Here is a 25,162-nt window from a genome sequence, read left to right as displayed (position 1 = left end):
AAATGAATATATTAGAGATGGAACTTATATGAATGAATGAAAGTCTTGCAATAGCTCAAGGCCTATAAAAGGCCTTGCACAAAGCAAGGCCAGCCTTTCCTTTTCTGCTGCTGCTGCATCACAGATGTGAAACAGCAAGCAGTGGAGGGAGCCTTCATCCCACAGATCATGCAAGAGGTTGAACAGTTGGACGTCACGTTGAGAGCAGTTGCATCAGGCCAGCATGGGCTCCAGCAAGTCTCTGGAGGGCCAGAGGCTCATTGGGGACTGGTCTTCCTGAGGGCCGGATTGGGAATCCTTGAGGGCTGCATGTGGCCCCTGGGCAAGGGTTTGGGTACCTTGGAGATAGACAGATGAGCAAACCCCTCTGAATTAAGTGGGGCTTGTTCACTACTAAACTAATTTAGAATTAAGAGCCCAGTTGGATCAGGCCAAAGGCCCATCTAGTCCAGCCTCCTGTATCTCACAGTGGTCCTCCTCAGGGAGCACACAAAAAAACAAGAGACCTGCATCCTGGTGCAACTCTCTTGCATCTGGCATTCTGAGGTAGCCTACTTTTGAAATCAGGAGGTGGCAATGGCGTACCTGGGGGTCCTGGCTCCTGCGGCAAACCCCATACCCCTTTTCTGCCCCCCCACCTGTGACTCGGAAGTAATTGCAGTGATGTCATCGTCACTGCAATTACTTCCATGTGGCTACCTCCTCTGTTCCCCCTTTGGAAAAACGGGGGAATGAGGCAGCCCCAGACCACTCCAAAGGAGACCTCCGCACCGCTTACAATTGGCACAGAGAAGGCTCTGTCAGGGCCAGAGAAGCCTAAAGCGTCAGTGTGTCGGGAGTCGCGCTGACACTCTAGGGCGCCGTCTCGCCTAGAGCGGAGGGGACAACAGGGCAGGGGGGTGTCCAACCTAGCAACTCCCATGGCACTGCCTCTCTGGGGTGCCCCTTTCTTCTCCTCCTATAAAGGAGGAGGGCGTAGGGCAGCCTAGTCCGGCGCTGAGTCGCTGGCGGAGAAGCAGCTTCTTGCTGCCTCTCCATAGTGGCCTGGGTGCTGAGGCTTTTTTTTAAAAAGGGACAGAGGCCAGTGGAGCATATTGTAGCCTAAGGTGGCACATTGTAGCCTAAGGTTGCAGTGCTATGCACACTAACTGAGGATTACGCTCCATTGAACACAATGGAACTTACTTCTGAGTAAATGTGCATAAAAGAGCCCCTCAGAACATGCATAAAACCAGACTGCCAAATAACAGAAGGGTAGCTACAATGGTGTGATTCCATTTGTGTTTACTCAGAGGTAAGTCCCATTGAACCAACTTCTGCAGTCTCATGCAGCTAGTTATCAGAAGTCTCACTCAGTTCAGTGGTGCTTACTCACAAGTAAACTGGTATGAGTTGTAGCAGGGCAATTTTTTTTTAAACTTGGAAGTAATTTCCACTGTTTTCAATGGAGCTGTTTCCAAAGTGTTCCAACCAACAAAGGACAATTGCCTTCCTAACCACTGTGGCAATCAGAAACTGAGGTGGGGAAGGAAACAGGAACCTACTTTTCTAGATCTTGGGCCAACCTTTCACAACACTGCCTTTTAACCCATTTCTACCCAACCCACAGGTGTACACATTTGATCCCTGTTGCGTATATGCAGTGTTGGGTAGACATGGGTTTTAATAAAGGATCTGCTCTTACCACAGAAGCCACCCCTTGCTGTACCAGCCAACCGAGAGCCCAATCCTATGCATGTCCATTCAGAAGTTCCATTATAGTCAGTAGGGCTTACTCTCAGGTATGTGGGAAATAGGATTATAGTCTCAGATGCATCATGAACTACTCTCCCCCCTGCTTTCTTTCATCAGGGCTTCTGACAAAGGTCAGCCAGTCGGGCACTGGCGGAGAGCCAGTCTATCCATGTCTACTATCACTGGCGGAGAGCCAATCCTATCCATGTCTACTCAGAAGTAAATCCATTGTCATCAATGGGGCTGACTCCCAGGGAAGTGTGGGTAGGAATGTAGCCTGAGTGCTCAGGCCTCCTGGAAGGCCCAGCTGGCCAGCCTCATGCACTGGAGCTCAAGAACTCAATCCTATGCCTGTCTACTCAGAGGTAGGTCCTATTATAGTCAATGGGGCTTACTCCCAGGGAAGTGTGGCTAGGATTGCGGCCTTTGAGCCCCATCCTATGTGTGTCTACTCAGAAGTAAGGCCCATTATAGTCAATGACCTCTTGGGAAGATCTCTTGACTAAAATATGCAACTTGTCCCTCAAATGGCCACAGTGCCAGAAGATTGGAGGATAGCAAATGTCACACCGATCTTTAAAAAGGGAAAGAGGGGAGACCCGGGAAACTATAGGCCGGTCAGCCTAACATGTATACCGGGTAAGATGGTGGAATGCCTCATCAGAAATAGAATCTCAAAACACATAGATGAACAGGGAGAATCAGCATGGCTTCTGTAAGGGTAAGTCTTGCCTCACAAACCTTATAGAATTCTTTGAAAAGGTCAACAGGCATGTGGATGCCGGAGAACCAGTAGACATTATATATCTGGACTTTCAGAATGCGTTTGACACAGTCCCTCACCAAAGGCTACTGAAAAAACTCCACAGTCAGGGAATTAGAGGACAGGTCCTCTCATGGATTGAGAACTGGTTGGAGGCCAGGAAGCAGAGAGTGGGTGTCAATGGGCAATTTTCACAATGGAGAGAGGTGAAAAGCGGTGTGCCCCAAAGATCTGTCCTGGGACCGGTGCTTTTCAACCTCTTCATAAATGACCTGGAGACAGGGTTGAGCAGTGAAGTGGCTAAGTTTGCAGACGACACCAAACTTTTCCGAGTGGTGAAGACCAGAAGTGATTGTGAGGAGCTCCAGAAGGATCTCTCCAGACTGGCAGAATGGGCAGCAAAATGGCAGATGCGCTTCAATGTCAGTAAGTGTAAAGTCATGCACACTGGGGCAAAAAATCAAAACTTCACATATAGGCTGATGGGTTCTGAGCTGTCAGTGACAGATCAGGAGAGAGATCCTAGGGTGGTGGTGGACAGGTCGATGAAAGTGTCGACCCAATGCGCGGCGGCAGTGAAGAAGGCCAATTCTATGCTTGGGATCATTAGGAAGGGTATTGAGAACAAAACGGCTAGTATTATAATGCCGTTGTACAAATCTATGGTAAGGCCACACCTGGAGTATTGTGTCCAGTTCTGGTCGCCGCATCTCAAAAAAGACATAGTGGAAATGGAAAAGGTGCAAAAGAGAGCGACTAAGATGATTGCTGGGCTAGGCACCTTCCTTATGAGGAAAGGCTATGGCGTTTGGGCCTCTTTAGCCTAGAAAAGAGGTGCCTGAGGGGGGAAATGATTGAGACATACCAAATTATGCAGGGGATGGACAGAGTGGATAGAGAGATGCTCTTTACACTCTCACATAATACCGGAACCAGGGGACATCCACTAAAATTGAGTGTTGGGAGAGTTAGGGCAGACAAAATAAAATATTTCTTTACTTGGCGTGTGGTTGGTCTGTGGAACTCCTTGCCACAGGATGTGGTGATGGCATCTGGCCTGGATGCCTTTAAAAGGGGATTGGACAGATTTCTGGAGGAAAAATCCATTATGGGTTACAAGCCATGATGCGTATGTGCAACCTCCTGATTTTAGAAATGGGCTATGTCAGAATGCCAGATGCAAGGGAGGGCATCAGGATGCCAGTATCTTGTTATCTGGTATGCTTCTTGGGGCATTTGGTGGGCGGCTGTGGTATACAGGAAGCTGGACTAGATGGGCCTATGGCCTGATCCAGTGCGGCTGTTCTTATGTTCTTATGTAATGGGGCTTCCTCCCAGGTAAGTGTGGCTTGGATTGCAGCCTTTGAACCCCATCCTATGCGTGTCTACTCAGAAGTAAGGCCCGTTATAGTCAATGGGGCTTCCTCCCAGGGAAGTGGGGACAGGATTGCAGCCCGAATCGGTTCCTTTTCCTGAGGAGGGGCGGGCGGGGCTGTCCCTGCTCGAAGGGGTCAAGGTGGCAGCCCCCTTCCTTCCCGGGAGGCTCTGACCACCAACCCGGGCCAGGCCCTGCCCTTTGCCGCATTCCCGAGAGGCAGGCGGTGGCGCTGCGCCGTCTCGGGGTGATGACGCGCGCTATGTGCCCCCCCCCCAGCAGCTGACAGGCCCGAGAGACGGAGGGGAAGGGCGGGGAGTCGGGCTGCGCGAGGCCGGTGACATGAGGCGGCCTCGCCGGCCGGAGGAGAAGGGGGACGGTGGGCTCTAGCGCCGCACGGTCCTTCTCTGTCCCGCCGCCATGTTCCGCCGCGCCAGGTTCAGTGTGAAGCCGAACGTGAGACCCGCTGCCGCGGGCAGAAGCAGCAGCTCCAGCTCCGTCACCCGAGAGGATCCAGAAGCCCAGCCGGGCTCGGGCGCCCCCGCTGGCTCCTCCGCGGCCCCCGGAGACCTTCAGCAGGGGCAGGGAGCCGGCGCTGGCAGGTGAGCGTGGCCTCTCTCAGCCTCTGCCTGGGCGTGTCTACTCAGAAGCAAGCTCCCTTAGAGTCAATGGGGCTGACTCCCAGGAAAGTGTGGGCAGGACTGGACCGTCGCTTGCTTTCATCCACCCGAGCCTTGGGGTGTCTGAGGGCCCAATCCTGACCGACTTCCAGTGCTGATGCAGCTGCAGTGCAGCCCCAGGTGAGGGAGCAAATGGTGCCTTGCAGTGAGGAGACCTCTATGGCTGCCACACCACTGCACATGGCTATCAGGGACGTGTGTTGGGTGGGGAGGCAGGTGAGGCAGAGCCTCCCCACTGGAGTACTTCGAAAGCCGCCGCGGGAGGCACCCAAACACCCACAACCCACGCGGTGGGTGCTTGGGTGCCTCCACAGCGGTGGCGCCTTTCAAAGGACTCCAGTGGGGAGGATCTGCCTCACCTGCCTCCCCACCCAACACATGTCCCTGGACTACCTCAGTGCTGGAAAACTGGACAGGATTGGGCCCTAACACTATTTAAGGAGACAAGTCAGGGCGGAAAACCCTGAGACTCCAGCTAGAATCGCTTAGGTCTGTTCACATGTGCGCATTAATTATGTCATGACTAGCAAGCCACTACCAGTCAGATAGTAGACTTCAGATCTCCTGAAACTCAGTACTCTTCATTGGGGTTGGTTAGGGCACCTTGCTGGATCATAACTTTCAGTCGTGAGCAAACTCAGGGCGCAATCCTAACCCCTTATGTCAGTGCTTTCCAGCACTGGCATAGTGGTGCCAATGGGACATTGTGCTGCATCCTGCAGTTGGGCATCACTCATGGAGGCCTCCTCAAAGTGAGGAAGTGTTTGTTTCCTTACCTCAGAGCTGCATTGCCCTTATGTCGGTGCTTTCCAAGGTTAGGATTGCGCCCTCAGTGTCTTTGTAGCTTTTGATAACTGAGAAATAGCTTTGATTGGTCTCCTATCTAACCAGCCTTGCTTTGAACTTTAAGTTAAACCTGAGTGTGGGTCTGGTGATTCAAGAGTTTAATCATATTAAGAAATGATTGAATTGAGAAATCAATAAAGGAGTCAACAAATATGTCATAGTGGATATTTTGTAAATGGTGGTTTGTTTTGCCAACTGTCAGCCCAATCCTATCCAATTTTCTAGTGTTAATGGGGTATGCACTGCTTCCTGTGTTGGAGGTGCAGTCACAGAGGCCTCCTCAAGGTATGGGAATATTTGTCCCCTCACCCTGGGTCTGCATTGCGGTTGCACCGGTGCTGGAAGTTGGATAGGATTGGGCTGTGTGAATGTTTGGAAATATTTGTTTGTTTTTTGGTTGTTAGGGAATCATGTTGTATAAGGAAAGACGATCCAGATTTGGTAGACCTTGCCTGGCAAGCACTATAGTGATGACAGAGAGGTGTTTTATGCTGGTGCAAGTCTAACGCGGTTATGATCAAGTGTCTGAAGGTTTTGATCTCAGCTAGCCTATGAATAACACTAAGAGCCTGTGATCCCGATCTTGACAGGCTCACACTGGCTCACCACCTGCATGCACTGTCACAAACATGATGTAAGACACGCCTGCAACAGTTAGTGCCAGCCCAGTGCCAGAGCTGGCTGAGCTTGAGCCGATACTTGGCCAGTGCTAGTCGGAGGCTGGCCAGATGCCACCCGGTGCTTTGTGCTAGCTTTGGGCGGTGGAATGGTAGGTCAGTGCAGAGAGGGAGGTGTTCCGATGTGGGGGGAAGGCGGGCAGCAGAGGGAACGGGGCAGGAGGGAGTGGGTCTGGTGGAGCTCAGCTTTGCTGAATCCATAGCCTTGTGTTGGGCCAAGAGGCCCGACACGGGGTGCTTTACTCTGCAATGGCTAAGTAGCTGTCGCAGAGTTGAGTAGCCCCATTGCAGGGCTTCTTACCTTACCTGAATGTCCCCCTTCCCCCAAGGAGATGTTGGGAGTCAGTTATGGCTGCCCAGCTAGCATAGGATGCAGCAGCGGCCATTTTGGCGCTGCTGCACCCTGGCTGCCGGGCAGCTCAGGATTGAGCTGTGTATTTCCTTAAATAGCACAACACAAATATATGATGTAATCTTCTGTGTATTTTAGAAACATTGGCTATTTGAATAGATGGGTACATTAAGTGGGATCAGCTGGAGAGCTATGAATGGTTTAGCATTGATAGGATCAGATGTGACTGAGGCTACAGATCCCTCGCTTTCCATCTGCAATTCTCTGAACATTTGACAATTCATGTACATTAAATTGCTCCTTTTTACCACTTGGAAATACTTATGTGTTAGTTGTGAGTGTGTAGTCCAGTTGTATGTTAATAGGGTAAAAATTATGTTTCACATAGGCTGCTTGCACCTGTAATTAAGAACATAAGAACATAAGAACAGCCCCACTGGATCAGGCCATAGGCCCATCTAGTCCAGCTTCCTGTATCTCACAGCGGCCCACCAAATGCCCCAGGGAGCACACCAGATAACAAGAGACCTCATCCTGGTGCCCTCCCCTACATCTGGCATTCTGACTTAACCCATTCCTAAAATCAGGAGGTTGCGCATACTCTTTTCTGCTGAATTCAAGACAGTTTTACGTTCTTTATAGCAACTAACATTCCACCACGATATGTTTGAGAATTAGTATCCTTCAGGTGTAGATGACAGCATTTGAACTGAGCATTGTTCCCTAGGACCCAGGTGATAGTGGTGACCAGAAGTGCTTTTTACCTGCTTTCACTGATATGCTTTTTTCAGTTTCCTTGGGAAGACATTCATCCAGGACAAATATTATTGTTATAACAATGACAATAATAGTATAGAATGTAAATTGGCTTTGGGGCATTCTCTTCATTTATTTATTGTTTTCAAATAACTCTGTTTTCTCTTAAAAAGAATGTAATGATAGATTTACTTTTCAAATTTTCTAGAAATGAAAACAGCAGTGATGCAAATGGTGATGGAGATGGTAGTAAGCATTCAGAGACTGTTCTACAGAGGAGAAAACGAATATCCACAATGCCTAATCTTGCTAAGCCAAGAGTTGCGCCTCCATCTACACAGCGTGCTGTCAGTTTAGTATCAAAACGCCCTCAAAAACCAGTCCCACAGCCCCCAACCTCTGGAAGCACTGCACTTCAAAAAGAGTCACCTGAGAAAGTAAATGTGGAAAATTCCTCAAAGTCTCCAATACTGCCTGAAAAGAAAACTCCTGTGCCCCAAGTACCACAGTTTTCTCCATTTAAAAAATGTGTCAATAAAGAGCCAAATGCTTGTGCAATGGCTCCAAAAAGTGATGAAGCCTTGCAGAAGAACACGTCCTCTCCTCTCAAAGAGAGACCGACGCAGGAAAGATTGATTCAGGAAGAAATGCCACCATCAAAATCTGCTCCAGCAAAAGAGAAAAGGGTTAGTTCAGAGCAAGAGAAAATACTCAAAACTCAGAAGCTTAGGAACTTGCTCAAGGAAGAACTGAAGAAAGAGAAGGTACAGAAACATTTTTGTGATATTATTTTGAGGAAAACAGAAAGAAAACATAAAGAAATAGTAGATGACCTGGCTATAAGTGTTGTAGTATACCAACCGGTTTCAGGCACTAAATTATTTATTTATTTATTTAAAAGATTTATATACCACTTTCTCTAATATTCTAGGACAGTGTTTTTCAAATGGTGGGTCAGGACCCACTAGGTGGGTCGTGAACCAATTTCAAGTGGGTCCCCATTCATTTCAATATTTTATTTTTAATATATTAGACTTGACACTACCATGGTCTGTGAAGGCATAGGGGGAAAAGTTATAGACCTGTACTTTAAACAAGCTACCAAGTATATTCTTTTAACAATGATAGTCAATGGGACTTACTCCTGGGTAAGTGTGGGTAGGATTGCAGCCTAGGATTGTTAAAAATGTTCCTGCTTGATGATGTCACTTCCGGTCATGACATCACTTCTGGTGGGTCCTGACAGATTCTCATTCTAAAAAGTGGTGAATGTTAATCACCTGTGCTAAATGTGTGAGAACCACTGTTCTAGGAAACTTTATTCTATGCTGCCTTAGAACAGTGGTACCCAAACTATGGGTTGGGACCCACCGGTGAGTTGTGAGCTGATTTTTGGTGGGTCATGAAATGTTTTTGAAGCAAGCAAACAAACAAACAAACTTTGTAAGCACCCTTGTCTGGTTAGCAGAAGAAAATCATCAGCTGGGATGCTAACTTGTGGTATGCAGTAATCTTCATCCCCCCCTAATTAAAATGTCACATTTTCTTCTTTTCTCTAGTAATTGACATGCTGTAGATTATGTGTGAACCCAGTTTCAGCCTTTTGTCTGGCCTGGAACTGGAATGACTGTAAAGGTTTAGGAGAGCAGTCCTTAAGGAGTTTCTAGGGACTCCATTTCTAGGGATAGTCTTGCAAATGTATGCACACACATAATATACATCAGGTTCCTAGCAGCCTTGGGAACACAGGACCCCAATTATGGTTTATTAATAATGTATTTTTATTATTATTAATAAATAACAATATTTCTTTATAGATCTCTTTTTTTTTTTTGTCTAGTGGGTTGCTATAGACCAGGAATAGACCTTTTGGCCAAAGGGCTGCATCAAGTAGCTGGCACAGTGTCGAGAGCCAGAAAAAAAATTAGATATAAAATTTAAATAAATACATTTAGATGAATGAATAAATAAATGGACTCAAATGTCCAGGACTTCTTCAAGCATGAACACAGCCCAAGAAATAAAGCACACACTTAAATGGACCCCATTCCCCCACCCCACAAGCACAACTCTGGTTGTGTTTGGTCAACTGGGCCAGAGGCTCTCAGGGGATCAGAGGCTGACCACGGGCTGGATAGAGGCTCACCGCGGGCTGCATCTGGCCCCCGGCCCGGGGTTTGGAGACCCCTGCTATAGATTGTTGTTTTAAACAGTTTGCCCCAATGCTAAAACATTTGGGAAGCAATGCCTTAAAAAATGGAATTCCTTACACAAATATTAATTTTTCACTTTTTTATACCGCCCTTCTTCGAAGGAGCTCAGGGTGTTATACATAGCTGTTCCCCTCCTTTTGTCCTCACAACAACTCTGTGAGGTAGGTGAGGCTGAGGGAAAGTGACTGGCCCAAGGTCACCCAGGAAGCTTCATGGTTGAGGTAGGATTTGAACCTGGATCTTCCAGGTCTAAGTCCACCTCCCAAACCACTACACCAGCCTGGCTCTCCCATTAATTAATGGGAGATTAATTAATTAATTAATTAATTAATTAATTAATTAATTAATTAAGTGAAACTGTGGATATGAGAGAATGCTCCCTATCCTCTAGAGGCCTTGGTTTCCCCAGCCCTTCTAATGCCTTTTAAAGGCATAAAAACATCACGTCTAGTTTTTGGCTAAAAACTGGAAGTATCTTTTTTCAGTCTGTAATTGTCATTCTGAGCCTGGCAAAGGCAATGGATGGGCGTGCATGGCCTCTGCTGGGCTCAGAAGACCTTCTGGAGGTGAGGGGAGCTCTTCTTCCTTCGCCACTGGGAGGGGAAACAGCCCTGCGGATCTGAGCTGCAGATAAGAGACACTACAGATATGGGGGTCCCCCTGTATCCTGTTCTTGTTGGAGGAAAAGGACATTCATCATCATTGGGTTTGCCTTTATGTCACCAGGAGGCAGGGTCCTTCAGAGCATGTGATCTTCTTCAGGTGGAGAGATTGCATTCCCAGACTGGTTTGATGAGCTGGTAAACACTCAGTCCCCCTTGGTTATTTCTATGACAGTACAAGATTACTTTTATTGTCAGACACACTGGCTTGTGCTTTTCCAATCTACGAATCAGCTGTCAAAGAAAACTTCCACCTCCTCCATGTGAAAAGAAAACCAGGGTTGCTAGAGATCCTAACTACTTCCCCGCTTGTAGCCTACCACCCAGGAGAATGGGACCTTGAGAGAGAGAAGATCCCTGCATGGTGCTAGTTCCAACACAACACCCCCTGCACTGCCATCTTGAAGAGCTCTGGAAACCAAGCTCTTCTTGGTCACTGACGGGTGATCAAGATGACCTGTGCCTGCAACAACCTTATCTGCCAAAGGACCTGGGGTATCAAGGGAATTGGTGGAAAAGCATAGAGGAGACCTGGAGGCCAAGGAGATATGAGGCATCTTTAAGAACATAAGAACAGCCCCACTGGATCAGGCCATAGGCCCATCTAGTCCAACTTCCTGTATCTCACAGTGGCCCACCAAATGCCCCAGGGAGCACACCAGATAACAAGAGACCTGCATCCTGGTGCCCTCCCTTGCATCTGGCATTCTGACATAGCCCATTTCTAAAATCAGGAGGTTGCACATACACATCATGGCTTGTAATCCATAATGGATTTTTCCTCCAGAAACTTGTCCAATCCCCTTTTAAAGGCATCCAGGCCAGATGCCATCACCACATCCTGTGGCAAGGAGATTCACAGACCAACCACACGCCGAGTAAAGAAATATTTTCTTTTGTCTGCCCTAACTCTCCCAACACTCAATTTTAGTGGATGTCCCCTGATTCCGGTATTATGTGAGAGTGTAAAGAGCATCTCTCTATCCACTCTGTCCATCCCCTGCATAATTTTGTATGTCTCAATCATGTCCCCCCTCAGGCACCTCTTTTCTAGGCTAAAGAGGCCCAAACGCCATAGTCTTTCCTCATAAGGAAGGTTTGCCCCAGCCCAGCAATCATCTTAGTCGCTCTCTTTTGCACCTTTTCCATTTCCACTATGTCTTTTTTGAGATGCGGCGACCAGAACTGGACACAACACTCCAGGTGTGGCCTTACCATCGATTTGTACAACGGCATTATAATATTAGCTGTTTTGTTCTCAATATCTTTTCTAATGATCCCAAGCTTAGAATTGGCCTTCTTTACTGCTGCCGCACACTGGATCGACACTTTCATCGACCTGTTCACCACCCCCCAAGATCTCTCTCCTGATCTGTCACATACAGCTCAGAACCCATTAGCCTATATGTGAAGTTTTGATTTTTTGCCCCAATGTGCATGACTTTATACTTACTGACATTGAAACGCATCTGCCATTTTGCTGCCCATTCTGCCAGTTTGGAGAGATCCTTCTGGAGCTCCTCACAATCACTTCTGTTCTTCACCACTAGGAAAAGTTTGGTGTCGTCTGCAAACTTAGCCATCGCACTGCTCATCCCTGTGTCCAGGTCATTTATGAACAGGTTGAAGAGCACCGGTCCCAGGACATACTGCTTTTCACCTCTCTCCATTGTGAAAATTGCCCATTGACACCCACTCTCTGCTTCCTGGCCTCCAACCAGTTCTCAATCCATGAGAGGACCTGCCCTCTAATTCCCTGACTGTGGAGTTTTTTCAGTAGCCTTTGCTGAGGAACCTTTGATTTTTACATTCTCTACGTGATCTTTGACCTCTACATCCTGACTCTGAAGCCTCAGGAAAAATCTCGGTGTTCTCCTTTGTGCCGAACAAGTCCACTCTGCTATCTTGCATTGGCTGAAACAGTCCACCTCTGAATTCTGCACTCCAGCCAGATGTTCTGCTCTCAAGGATCATAGGTTAGAGACTGTCCTGCATAAACAGTCTCTGATCTCATTTCCCGTTGGTGATTGATATGTCTTGCTAGACACATTGTCTGTCCTTACCAAGACATGTCTATTCTTGATTCTATCTTTGAATTGCCAAATGGCAAGATATATGGCTCTTTAACCAGTTTGTGCTGTGCTGCGCTGGGCCTCTTGCCCTGACCACTGTCCCTGTGCTACAGACACCTCTATCTGGGCATCGCAGCCTGTGAGTCATGCGTCCATGGTAACTATCATCTTGTCCAGCCAACACAGGCTTAGCCCCTTGGTAAGGGGGTATCAACCTAGTGCTATCAACCAGCAGAGATGACTTTTCAGTGCTGGGGAAACTGTGACTAGCTCATGTAAGCTATTGTCTTATGCTGGTGTGCCACAGCATCTTCTACAGAGGTCTGGAGCCCACCGAATGAGGTCTTGGCAAGAAACCATAATCCCTGACAGAACTGAAAATTCTAGAGCATAACTGAGTGAGACCATCTCCATGACCCACATGTCGAATGTAACATTGTTCCACCAACCCAAAAAGTCTCTGAATGAGCCATGGCATCAGGTGCTTCATCCTTTACCTGCACCAGTGGCCTGACTGATGTGTCAAGCTGATTCTTTCCTGGCTTGTGGAATGACTTTCTTATTCCACTTGGCTTGGGACTTCAGCTGCTCTTTGGGACAAAAGGAGGCTCTCCGTCCCCAAAAAGGCTGGTTGTGCTTTGGTTTGCCTCCTCCTTATTAAGGATTGGCAAGACTTTCTTTTTCTCTTTATTCTCTACCTAATCCAGCACTTTAGCAAAGAAGTCTTTCCCCCCCCCCCCCCCCCCGGAAGGCAGAGTCATCAAAGGTGTGGCTTTTGAGCCTGCCTCAACCCCCCCGGTTGTGTAGCCACACTTTATGTCTCGCCATTACATAAAGTTATGGCTCTCACACATAACTTCATAGTGTCCATAAACACATCTGCAGTATAGGCAGCTGAAAGAGCTGTCTTTTTAAAAGCATATTTTTCTGTTTTAGGCCACCTTTGTCTGCCTGTGCTAGCTCCTCCACCCCATAAGTATGTGGGTCTTGAAAGAAGAGCCAGTGCTCTAAGAGCAACATTCATGACCTCTAACACCCTCTTCATCACTTTCTACTCTTTTGCCACAAGGATCTCTTGGACCTCCTTCACTCTCTGGTGGTATGGTAGCGTGGGTTTAAAGGACTGCTACCGGAGCATGTACCCCTGACTCCTTGATCTTGTTGAGAACCTCAAGGAATAAAGCTTACCTACAGTGTCTTTCCTCTTTGCGGAGGTGCTGCCCATTCTACTTCCAAGACGTTTTTGAAAGCATCTGGGAAAGGTACCTCAGTAGATCTATTTGGCCCCTGTGGAAATAGAAACTTGGGCCCTAGCTTGGTTAAATTTGACGTGCCAGGATCCATATCAGGAGAGGGGTTGAGCTCAAGTGCTCTAATCACTTTATCCAAGAACTTGGGAAAAAGCTCCTGCAGAAACAATTGCTCCACTCTCCTGAATTGGACACCTCCTCATCAGAAGTTCTCCCTCCTCCCTTTGGGAAGACTCCTTTGAAGAGGATGAAGTCTCCAGTCTTGAGTCTATGATGGTCCCTTTGTCATGTTTAACTCACTTTCTCCTCTGTTGACCATGGGGAATTCGGCTTCTGGATCTAGATAAGGCAGAAGAGGTCTTGGACATATGCTGTTTTAATGGACCTATGCTGTTCATCAAAGTGGAACTCATGTTATCTCCAGAGGAGGAACTCTGGGGCCTTGAAAGCTTGGATCTATGCCTGGGGCAACCCATTCTTTCTTCGCACATCCATGCCTGGAGGTCCATCTTGGAAGAGATAACCTCTTCTATCAGTCCCTTCAAGACTCTATTAGTCCCTTCAGGACTTGGCTCTGCACTTCACTGCTCACAGGAAACCTTGAGACTCATCCAGGTTTCTTGCCTGCCTATGCTGGGGATCCCTCACTTCGCCCCAGTCAGACCCTGAGATCATGAGGTTGGCTCCTGAGGCCATCTTTTACCTCCTCCAAGGCCCAGATGGACAGTGAGTGATGACTTTGAGGCAATGGAACTTTGGAATGTTTTCAGTTAAAAGCCGTTGACCTTGGCTTTCTGCAGATGGAGCCCTTACTCTTCTCTCGGTGACTGAATTGGGGCAGGGGGAGAATGTTCTTGGGAGCATTGGGCAGGAGGCACACCAATCTGTTAAATCTTGCTGGATCCCCAGCACAATGGTAAAAGCATTGCATAGGCCCATCAGTCCATGCAAGTTCCATGCTGTTGCCTGGAGTGATGCAATCGTGACTGATCTTGGTTGCAGTTGTTTGCCCACTGGTGATGAAAGCCTCCCCACAGCCACCATAGGTTGTGCTGTCCTCAGCTGCAGTAAGACAAATTTGGGGAGCTGCAGCTATGAGAGACTTGGGCCCCTACATGCAAAGGTGCATTGTAGCTCTCTACTGCAGCTCCGATCCCTCTGCAAGAGTCCTTCCACTCCCATCCCTTGAAATTTCCGTTCCTATCTACTGGGAGGGGAAATTTGAAGAAAACTCTTCACGAAGTTGAAAAACTTCCACCAATAATGCTGTCTCTGACAAAAGTGCTCTGAGCGTTACTGTTCACCAGCTTCGTATGAAGGAGGTCCTGTGCTCTGATGGACCCTGCCTCCTGGCAACATGAGGGCAAACCCAATGATGAAGAATGCCCCCTTTCTCCAACAGAGAAACATCCATTGAAAACATCTGATTTAAAAAAAATGCTTGTGCTCTGTGTCTGAGCTCTGAAATACGTTGTTTTCAAATTATGAATAACGGGCATGTAGTATGTAAATGTACTCTCTATCTCACAGACAGACACTATTCACTTCAGTAACTGCCAGCCGTTATTGAAAGTTTTGAACTTAGGAGTCAGTGTGCCCAGGACCAGGCTGTCCTATGTAAGCATGTGTAGGATGTAGCTTGAGGCTTCATTAATTTCACAATTATCCCCCTTGTATATAGGTATTTATAATTCCATTGTGCAAAAAGCACATGGACTGCATAACATTAGGTTTCAGTGTACATGTCCAACCTATTAATCCTCGGATTTGTCTCAATGAAAATCAGGTGGGGGGAATTCAAAGTCTCAAACATCTTTGCTGTGGTCTAACTCCCTTTCAAGGCAGCCTAAAACACTGCAAAAAGGCTCTGCCTTGCACAGGGAGGGAAATAGCCCTGGAGCCATGGAGGAGGTTCCCCTTGCAAAGGAACAGTAAGACTCCTGGAGCCCCTGAGGCAGCAAAGAGGCTGAAGAGGGGAGCAGAAAACCTCTGTAGCCAGAAGCAAGGTGGAGTGTTTCTCTCTCTCTCTCTCTCTCTCACACACACACACACACACACACACACACACACACAAAGAGAGTGGGGTTCAGATGCGGTAGTAATGGAGGGGATTGCTTTAAAAAACCCAGGGAGTGTTTGCCCAATTCCCCCCTCCCACACACACAAACAAAACAGCCCAGCAAAGAAGTCTCATCAGAGAAGGCCTTTTTACAAGTGCCGCCGCCTAAGGAGGTATGTGGGGCGGCGGCAGGAAATAGGGCCTTCTCAGTAGTGGCACCAACGTTATGGAACTCCCTTCCCCTTGATTTGAGAATGGCTCCCTCTCTTGAGACTTTTCGGCGAGGCCTGAAGACCTTTTTGTTTAAACAAGCCTTCTGAGTTCATGGCCTTTTTAAACATCTTTTCTATATCTTTTAGTATTTTTACAGGCCTGATTCCTCTATGATTTGCTGCGTTTTGTTCTTTTTATCTGACTTTTTATCTGACTACTGTTTTTATGGGTATCTGTTAATGTGGTTTAATATGTTTTTATTAAAATAAAAAAATATGTTTATTTGCTAGTAAATTAGCAAATTTTGTTTTAAGTAAATTATGCTAGTAAATTAAGTTAGTAAATTATGTTTTTAATCTGTTTTTAATATGTTGTAAGCCGCCCTGGGTCCCTCCGGGGAGAAGGGTGGGATATAAATATAGTTTATTATTATTATTATTAGGCAGTCATAGAATGGGCATAGAACTGGGTTCTCAGGCTACAATCCTCTCCACACTTTCCTGGGAGTAAATCCCATTGACTGCAATAGGGCTTACTTCCGAGTAGAAATGCATAGGACTGGACTCTTAAAAGCTCAGCATCCCACTTGTGAAAGAAGCGGGACAGTGGCAACGGGGAGGGCTGAGTACGGACCAGAGGGGAAGGTGATTGAGAACAGTTTCCTTCCATCTCCAAGTGTCAGGCTGTATCCTATTTGCATAACTCTATGCAATTTAGCACAATGTGTTTTTTCTTAATCGCAACAGGTCACAGAATGGAACTCATGCGCATAAATAGGCTCCACCTGTATAATACTTGTTCTAAGCATGTGTGTTGTCCTTTTTTTTTTTTTTTTACAAGGGGCTCAATGTGACTTTCAATAAATATATTTAATAATGCCCATAAAATAAACTTCTGGTTAATAGAAAAACTCTGTGTAGTTGTAAACCAATTGTATAGCAACTAAATAGTATGCAAGCTTGTTGCAAAAATACCTAAACTACACAGTAAAACGTTATGTTGGTTGATCCATCCTGTAACAAACTGATCTTTAATTATAACATCTGTTATTGTTTTAGCTGAAAAAATAACAAACTTACAGATAAATCTTTTCATGTCTAGCAACAGCGGAAATGCAAATACCCAATAATTGAAAAATGTATACCAGAAGACCGTTCAAAAATGCTAATGCGAGACTTCATATACTATCTACCAGAAAACAATCCTATGAAGTAAGTATACATTTTGTTTTTGATTGTAAAAATCAAAAGAGAAAATCTTTTCTCTAAAGAGCCCAGGGTGGTATATATGCCATCCTCTATCATCAATACAATTCTGTGTACAGTGGACCTTCACTTTACAATGAGTTCATTTTACAATCAATTCAGTTTACAATGAACTCTCCATAGTAAAAACAAAGTTCATTATACAATAAGTTACAATAGGTCACTACTGCTGTCAGCAGGACCTTGTAGGCAATATATAAAACAATCAGTGATGTGAATGCAAACATTTGGTAGTGTCCCAGCCAGTAGCAGTGTTTTTAATATTATGGCTGTGTGTCTAGAACAGGGGTGTCCAAACTTTTAGGCAGGAGGGCCACATCATCTCTCTGTTGGGGGCCGGGGAAAAAAGGAATTAATTTACATTTCAAATTAAAATAAATTTACATAAATGAATATATTAGAGATGGAACTTACATGAATGAATAAAGGTCTATAAAAGGCCTTACACAAAGCAAGGCCGGCCTTTCCTTTGCTGCTGCTGCTACTGCATCACAGATGTGTAGCAGCAAGCAGTGGAGGGGAGCCCTCATCCCACAACTTATGCAAGAGGTCAAACAGTCGCCCTCACGCTGACAGCAGTTGCGTTGGGCCAGTGTGGGTTCCAGTGAATCTCCAGAAGTCCAGAGGCTCATTGGAGATTGGGGGTTCCCTGCGGGCCAGATTCGGAGTCCCCAAGAGCCACAAGTGTCCCTGGGCTTGGATTTGGGCACCCCTGGTCTAGAGGAAAAAATATAACCAATACAAACGCTGATACAAATTCAAGCCTTCTAGGTAGCATCTCAGCTAGTAACAGTGTTTTAAACGTAGCTCTGCGTAAAGACTATAGACCAATGATTTTCAACCTTTTAAATTTCATAGCGCACTGATGAGGAACAAAAATTGTCAAGGGCAAAAAAATTAAAAAACAAAAACAAAAAAATTTTTGTCAATTGACAAAAATTGTCAAGGCCATTAGGTTTTTGGCAATTGACAAGGCACACCATGCCACCAGTGAGGGACTCATATCCTCCATTGGCCCTACTAGTAAATGACCGTCCTCCAAATTCCTGTGGTAAACCTGTGGACCACTTGCAGCACACCAATATGCCATGGCACAATGGTTGAAAATGGCTGCTCTAGAGGGAAGGATACAACCGTATAATTTGTGTTTTATAATTACAGCATTGTGCTAACTGATAGTCATGGTCACTAAGGAGCACAGTAGGGACCTTTTAAATCACTTTGCAGAGAGGGAACTAGCTTAGTTCTGTGGCAGAAACTTCAACTTCTGAGGTTTTGGAACATTTGAATTACTCAAAAACAATGTGTTATTGAATTCACATTACAGTATTTTGGATTGCCAGTGTAAAGTGGGGGTCCACCATAGGGACTGAGAGGTAGTGACTGGCCATCTAGTAAACTGGCTAAAGTGGGATTTGAACCTGTATCTAACCTGTTGAGATCCCACACTCTATAATCCATAAATGTTCAGATTTTACTACTTGTATAGACTCAATAACAAAGTAGTTGTTGTCTATACAAGTAGTAAAATATGAACATTTATGGATAGCATATTGTAAAAAACAACACCAACAAACCCTTTCTGTATCCATTTTTATCCTCTCTTTCCCAGATTGAATTTAGGGCAAATTTCTGATCTTCCTTTGCTTTTTTCCAAAAGTTTTGGATCCAGCTGGATCAGCACTTGAGCCCCAATCCTCTTTTTATCCTTTTTTACAGTGGGAGTCTTTTTTCTTAGCACAGCTGTTTCCGTTATTTATGAGGGTTGTAAGCATCCTGAAATTTCCATTTTAAAGGTTTTTTTGTTTTCTGAGCAATGTGATAAGTAGAGAGGTCCCTGTGAAGGCTGCATAATCCCAATAACCATAGCAATCTCTAGAAGGGTGTGGGCATGGTACAGGCCCACAGCAACTCAACCAGTGTGGCCCCCCCTTTTATTTATTATTATTTTATTATTATTTTATTGATTTATATCCTGCCTTTTTGCCCCATGGGCACACAAGGTGGCCTACAACAATTAAAAAATACAAAATTAACAATTAAAAACAATAATTAAAACAGTCTTCAAATAATTAAAAATCTAAAAAACAAACCCCGTGGATTTTAATATAAAAGGAGAATTTTATATTCTAATGGATTCTAATATTTTTAAAATATAAAATAAATCCAATTTTATGGTCATATATTGGTCAAGAAAAAGGTGGGGCCCAGTGTGGCCACCCAGTTGCCATTCCCAAAGGATGGTTCTGCTAGTTACTAGCCTAAACTGGTGTCCTTTAGAAATTCTCATACCTTATGAGAGCTATCGGGGATGTCTGTCTGAGTTTCTCATGGAATCAGTTCTGTGATTACAGGGAGTCTGTGCAGCTTTCATAGGACAAACTCATTCAGTGGAGCCCTGTCCATGTGGCTGGGTCATTCAGGTGTAATCCATTGCAGGTTTACAGGGGATTAATTCCATTTAGCTTGCATAAATACATAAATATTTGAAGTACATAAAAGTTAGTGCAGGAGAGGTAACCATGTCTAATTGGCAATACTGTATTAAAGCTACATTACCATTTTGAATTTTGGGACAGTAGTTCACTTTTTGAGGTTTGTGTAATATTCAGGATTCCTTGTTAAGTTTGAACTATTGTCCGAAATTATTTGGCACCCTCAGTTGCCAAAGGATATTATTCGTTATGTGGCTACCTTGTGCCAGTGGTGTCACTAGGATTCATATCAACCGGTGCGGGAGGCCTGTGCGTCACCCCATGTAGTGTGCGGGGCAACGCCCCAGGTGAGCGTGGTGATGTACCATCGCTCTGCCCCCACTGGTTTCTTGGCTGTACCTTTTGTTATAACACAGATATTTCAATGTGGTTTGTTTCATTGCATTCTGCATGAAATTACGCATTGATTGATATACATCGTATAACATGATGATCTTATTCCTCCAAATTCTGATTTTAGTGATTTTGAAAACTTGTAGAGTCTCTCTCTCTCTCTCTCTCTCTCTCTCTCACACACACACACACACACCCATGTCAACTTACTAACACCTTATTTTAGCAGTTCTCAAACTTTTAGCACTGGGACCCACTTTCTAGAATGATAATATGTCCAAGACCCATTGGAAGTGATGTCATGGCCAGAAGTGACATCATAAAGCAAATTAAAATAAATAATTAAATTAAAATAAAATAATTAAATAAGGAAGAGCCAGTCCTGTTCCACCAAGTGAATCTACTCTGAAGTAAGTCCTATTGTGGTCAATGGGGCTTACTCTCAGGAAAGTGTGGGTAGGATTGCAGCCTGTGAGCCCAATCCTATGCATGTTTACTCTGAAGTAAGTCATATTGTGGTCAATGGGGCTTACTCTCAGGAAAGTGTGGGTAGGATTGCAGCCTGTGAGCCCAAGCCTATGCATGCGTACTCTGAAGCAAGTCCCATAGTGGTCAGTGGGGCTTACTCTCAGGAAAGTGTGGGTAGGATTGCAGCCTGTGAGCCCAAGCCTATGCATGTCTGAAGTAAATCCCATAGTGGTGAATGGAGCTTACTCTGTAGCCTGCCTGCAATAACAACCCCCAAAAAAGAATCAGTGAGATTTCTAGCCCTCCCCAGTGCCTAGTTGAAAGTTCTTCTATTTCAGACATATCAATACAAAGACCCACCTGGCTTTACAAGTGCAAAATAGAAAACTTTCCCCTTACCATTCAAGCTTCTTTTTTGTTCTTTTTAGGAGGGGGGGAGGCTGCTTTCTGGAGCAGCTCCATCACGATCAGGACCCTTCTGGTGTCCTCACATTTCCCTTTGCCTGGCCTGACCACCAGCCAAGGCACGTCTGCCTACTCGCCAGTAAACGCGACTATGAGGCTGCTTTGCTTTCCATAGAGCTCCATAAACTGGAAGAGAGGCAGCTGGGAGGCAGGGACCTCCTTCTCCGGTGTTTTGGGGGGCTGCACTCATTGGATGAGGACCATTCTGACGTCCTTGGAGCCTCTCAGCCAGCCTCTCAGCCTGCCTCAACTAAGGCAAGTCTGCCTACTCGCGAGTAAACACGGCCACGTGACTTTGCTTCGGGCTCAAATTTGCAGCTAGGAGGGGGGGAGCTTCTTGGGTTTTTTGGGAGGCTGCATTCATTGGATTGCGACCATTGTGGTGGTGTTGGATTCCACTCAGCCTGCCCTTTCCAACAGACTATGGCAAGTACGCCTACTTGCGAGTAAACGCGCAATACGGCTCACTTTCACTTTCCATAGGGCTACATGCATTTTTTCCTTCTGGTTTTTTGGCCATAACATTTGAAAGAAAGGAGCGATTTCAATTCAGTTTTTTTTCACTGCACTCCACTGGCCATTTCGCATCCAACGGTGTATGGCATGACGCAGTAGATCCTAATGTTAGCGTGTCCTCCCGCCAGGACGTGTCACCCCCCAGCGTGTCACCTGGTGTGGCCTGCACCCCCTAGCAACGCCAGTGCCTTGTGCTGAAATAATTTGAGTCCTTGTTCGTTGATGATTCTTTTGAAAAATTTGTTCACAGTTGTCTTGATCCACAAAGCATTAAATCACGGTTTAAAAATGGTTCAGTGCTATTGACTTCATTGTGAATAAACTGATTTAAATCCTAATAATTCATGTTAAAGGAAAAGGTTGTAAATTGCACTCAAGGTAGCATTTGGGGGTTTGTCAGGTTGGGCACCAAGCAAGGGCCAACATCCATCAGAGGACTCATTCAGCAGGGCCAACCCTTGAACAGATGGCAGTGATAATGCCAAGTTCACCATCATGGAGCAAGAGTGGGGGTGCCATTGAGGACCCAGTGCAAGGTTTTGTCCCAGGACTCCCAGCAACATGGCATTCCATTCCAGCAATGATTACATAGGCAGACTACAGATGAATCATACACTGTTGGGGTAAACTTAACAGTAGATAACATTTTTAGTTTTGATAAAGCTTAGATAAAATTTTTGAAGTTTATTTGTTGAACAAATGATTGATAAAAACTATGCTTTTTAATATTTAATAGGTCTTCACTAGTGGAAGAGAAGAAAACAGAAAAAACTTCTACAGTGACTCAAGCAAATGAGTAATTTTTGTCTCTCTTTTATGGGAATATAATCAGTTTTGTGTACAATCATTTAAAAAGGGGGTTTATAAGAAATATGTGTTTAATATTGCTGAAACAGAATGATTTCCGATAGGATTTATAATCTCTGAAATGCCTCTTTGGTATTTATTGCAGACACTCGCCTATAAGTCAATCCCACAGATAAACCAAGGGCAGGTTTTAAGCCAAAAATCATGGAATTTTCTATGACCCTTGGATAAGTCGGGGGTTAAACTTTGGGGGGAGTGTCTGACTATAGTTTTGTCTGATTTTACTCCAGGCCAGATCCTGAAAAATAACCCACCACTAATTGTTACCTAAGAACTGTAGTCTCTAATTTCTTAAAAACATAGTAAAAGATCATAACATACATTTTTATTCTTTTTAAATTCTGGTCTTCATCACCTTTTTGTAAGCACTGTAAGAGTAAGTGCACTGTAAACAACATACCAGTAAAACAGTGGTTCCCAACCACTCATGGACTTCCAGGGACACTCAACAGGACCTTTAGGGGTACTTGAAAAAGAATGGAATAATGGCAGAAAAAGGCAGGTCGTGCTCCAGAATGCCTTGCAAGGACCAGCAAGGCAGGAAGGGAGGTAGCTAGCTGGCTGTGAAAGCCCTACCAATAGCTAGTTTTTGGTCATCAATTCATGTATGAACCAGTGATTGAAAACCAGCACAGTAAAAAAGCTGAAACATAATATGGAAAGTGGTCAATCACCCAGAATTTCTCAGCACACTTCTGGTGCAAAACAGTGCAAAGGCAGAGTCTTCTGTTCTTCAAACAGATAAAAAGAGAAAACGCTGTGATAAATACATGAAGTCTGGGCTTTCATATAGAGGAGATGAGGGCTTAGAACATAAGAACATAAGAACAGCCCCACTGGATCAGGCCATAGGCCCATCTAGTCCAGCTTCCTGTATCTCACAGCAGCCCACCAAATGCCCCAGGGAGCACACCAGATAACAAGAGACCTCATCCTGGTGCCCTCCCTTACATCTGGCATTCTGACATAACCCATTTCTAAAATCAGGAGGTTGTGCATACACATCATGGCTTGTACCCCATAATGGATTTTTTCTCCAGGAACCTGTCCAATCCCCTTTTAAAGGCGTCTAGGCTAGACGCCAGCACCACATCCTGTGGCAAGGAGTTCCACAGACCGACCACACGCTGAGTAAAGAGATATTTTCTTTTGTCTGTCCTAACCCGCCCAACACTTAATTTTAGTGGATGTCCCCTGGTTCTGGTATTATGTGAGAGTGTAAAGAGCATCTCCCTATCCACTCTCTCCATCCCCTGCATAATTTTGTATGTCTCAGTCATGTCCCCCCTCAGGCGTTCCTTTTCTAGGCTGAAGAGGCCCAAACGCCATAGCCTTTCCTCATAAGGAAGGTGCCCCAGCCCAGTAATCATCTTAGTTGCTCTCTTTTGCACCTTTTCCATTTCCACTATGTCTTTTTTGAGATGCGGCGACCAGAACTGGACACAATACTCCAGGTGTGGCCTTACCATAGATTTGTACAACGGCATTATAATACTAGCCGTTTTGTTCTCAATACCCTTCCTAATGATCCCAAGCATAGAATTGGCCTTCTTCACTGCCGCCGCACATTGGGTTGACACTTTCATCAACCTGTCCACCACCACCCCAAGATCTCTCTCCTGATCTGTCACAGACAGCTCAGAACCCATCAGCCTATATGTGAAGTTTTGATTTTTTGCCCCAATGTGCATGACTTTACACTTACTGACATTGAAGCGCATCTGCCATTTTGCTGCCCATTCTGCCAGTCTGGAGAGATCCTTCTGGAGCTCCTCACAATCACTTCTGGTCTTCATCACTCGGAAAAGTTTGGTGTCGTCTGCAAACTTAGCCACTTCACTGCTCAACCCTGTCTCCAGGTCATTTATGAAGAGGTTGAAAAGCACCGGTCCCAGGACAGATCCTTGGGGCACACCGCTTTTCACCTCTCTCCATTGTGAAAATTGCCCATTGACACCCACTCTCTGCTTCCTGGCCTCCAACCGGTTCTCAATCCATGAGAGAACCTGTCCTCTAATTCCCTGACTGTGGAGTTTTTTCAGTAGCCTTTGGTGAGGGACTGTGTCAAACGCCTTCTGAAAGTCCAGATATATAATGTCCACGGGTTCTCCCACATCCACATGCCTGTTGACATTTTCAAAGAATTCTATAAGGTTCGTAAGGCAAGACATACCCTTACAGAAGCCATGCTGACTCTATGTGTTTTGAGATCCTATCTTTGATGAGGCATTTCACCATCTTACCCGGTATGGATGTTAGGCTGACCGGCCTATAGTTTCCCGGGTCCCCCCTCTTTCCCTTTTTAAAAATAGGCGTGACATTTGCTTTCCTCCAATCTTCTGGCATTGTGGCCGTTTTGAGGGACAAGTTGCATATTTTAGTCAAGAGATCTGCAACTTCATTCTTCAATTCCTTAATAACTCTTGGGTGGATGCCATCAGGGCCCGGTGACTTATTGATCTTTAATTTATCATTGAGGTCTGAAACATCTTCTCTTTTAACCTCTATCTGACTTAACTCCTCGGTTAGGAGGGGCCGTTCGGGCAGTGGTATCTGCCCGAGGTCTTCTGCCATGAAGACAGATGCAAAGAACTCAATTAATTTCTCTGCCATCTCTAAGTCTCCTTTTATCTCTCCTTTCCCTCCCTCACCATCCCGAGGGCCAACCGCTTCTCTGGTGGGTTTCCTGCTTCTAACATATTTGAAGAAGCTTTTATTATTCCCCTTAATGTTGCTGGCCATGCGTTCCTCATAGTCTCGCTTGGCCTCCCGTATCACCTTCTTACATTTCTTTTGCCACAGTTTATGTTCCTTTTTATTCTCCTCATTAGGGCAAGACTTCCATTTACGGAAGGAAGCTTCCTTGCCCTTCACAGCCTCTCTAACTTGGCTGGTTAGCCATGCGGGCACCCTCCTGGATTTAGTGGAACCCTTCTTTCTTTGTGGTATATACCTCTGCTGGGCCTCTATTACTGTTGTTTTAAGCAGCCTCCATGCACTCTGGAGAGATTGGACTCTTTTTACCCTCCCTTTCAACCTCCTACTAACCAGCCTCCTCATTTGAGGGAAGTCCGCCCGTCGGAAGTCAAGGGTTTTTGTTA

General features: G+C 45.5%; 1 protein-coding gene across 3 annotated transcripts in view; it reads left to right on the top strand.

Moving 5' to 3' along the window:
* Nucleotides 1-4,167: 4,167 nt before the first annotated feature.
* The window catches only part of BDP1 (B double prime 1, subunit of RNA polymerase III transcription initiation factor IIIB), a 79,790-nt gene continuing 58,795 nt past the window's right edge, over nt 4,168-25,162 (top strand). The window contains exons 1-4 of one of the 3 annotated variants that reach the window (XM_066613527.1): nt 4,168-4,474; nt 7,392-7,947; nt 16,760-16,863; nt 21,931-21,990. In XM_066613527.1, coding sequence (XP_066469624.1) covers nt 4,293-4,474; nt 7,392-7,947; nt 16,760-16,863; nt 21,931-21,990 — 902 coding nt within the window. In that variant the 5' untranslated portion in view covers nt 4,168-4,292. Of the gene's footprint in view, nt 4,475-7,391; nt 7,948-16,753; nt 16,864-21,930; nt 21,991-25,162 lie in introns of all 3 variants that reach the window. The other 2 variants (XM_066613526.1, XM_066613528.1) reach the window with 2 other exon arrangements.

The sequence above is a fragment of the Tiliqua scincoides genome, chromosome 2 (genome assembly GCF_035046505.1).
Source record: "Tiliqua scincoides isolate rTilSci1 chromosome 2, rTilSci1.hap2, whole genome shotgun sequence".
NCBI classification, from domain to species: Eukaryota; Metazoa; Chordata; class Lepidosauria; order Squamata; family Scincidae; genus Tiliqua; species Tiliqua scincoides.
Note: the sequence above shows the minus strand (reverse complement) of the source record. Positions and strands in the feature narration are given on the sequence as shown.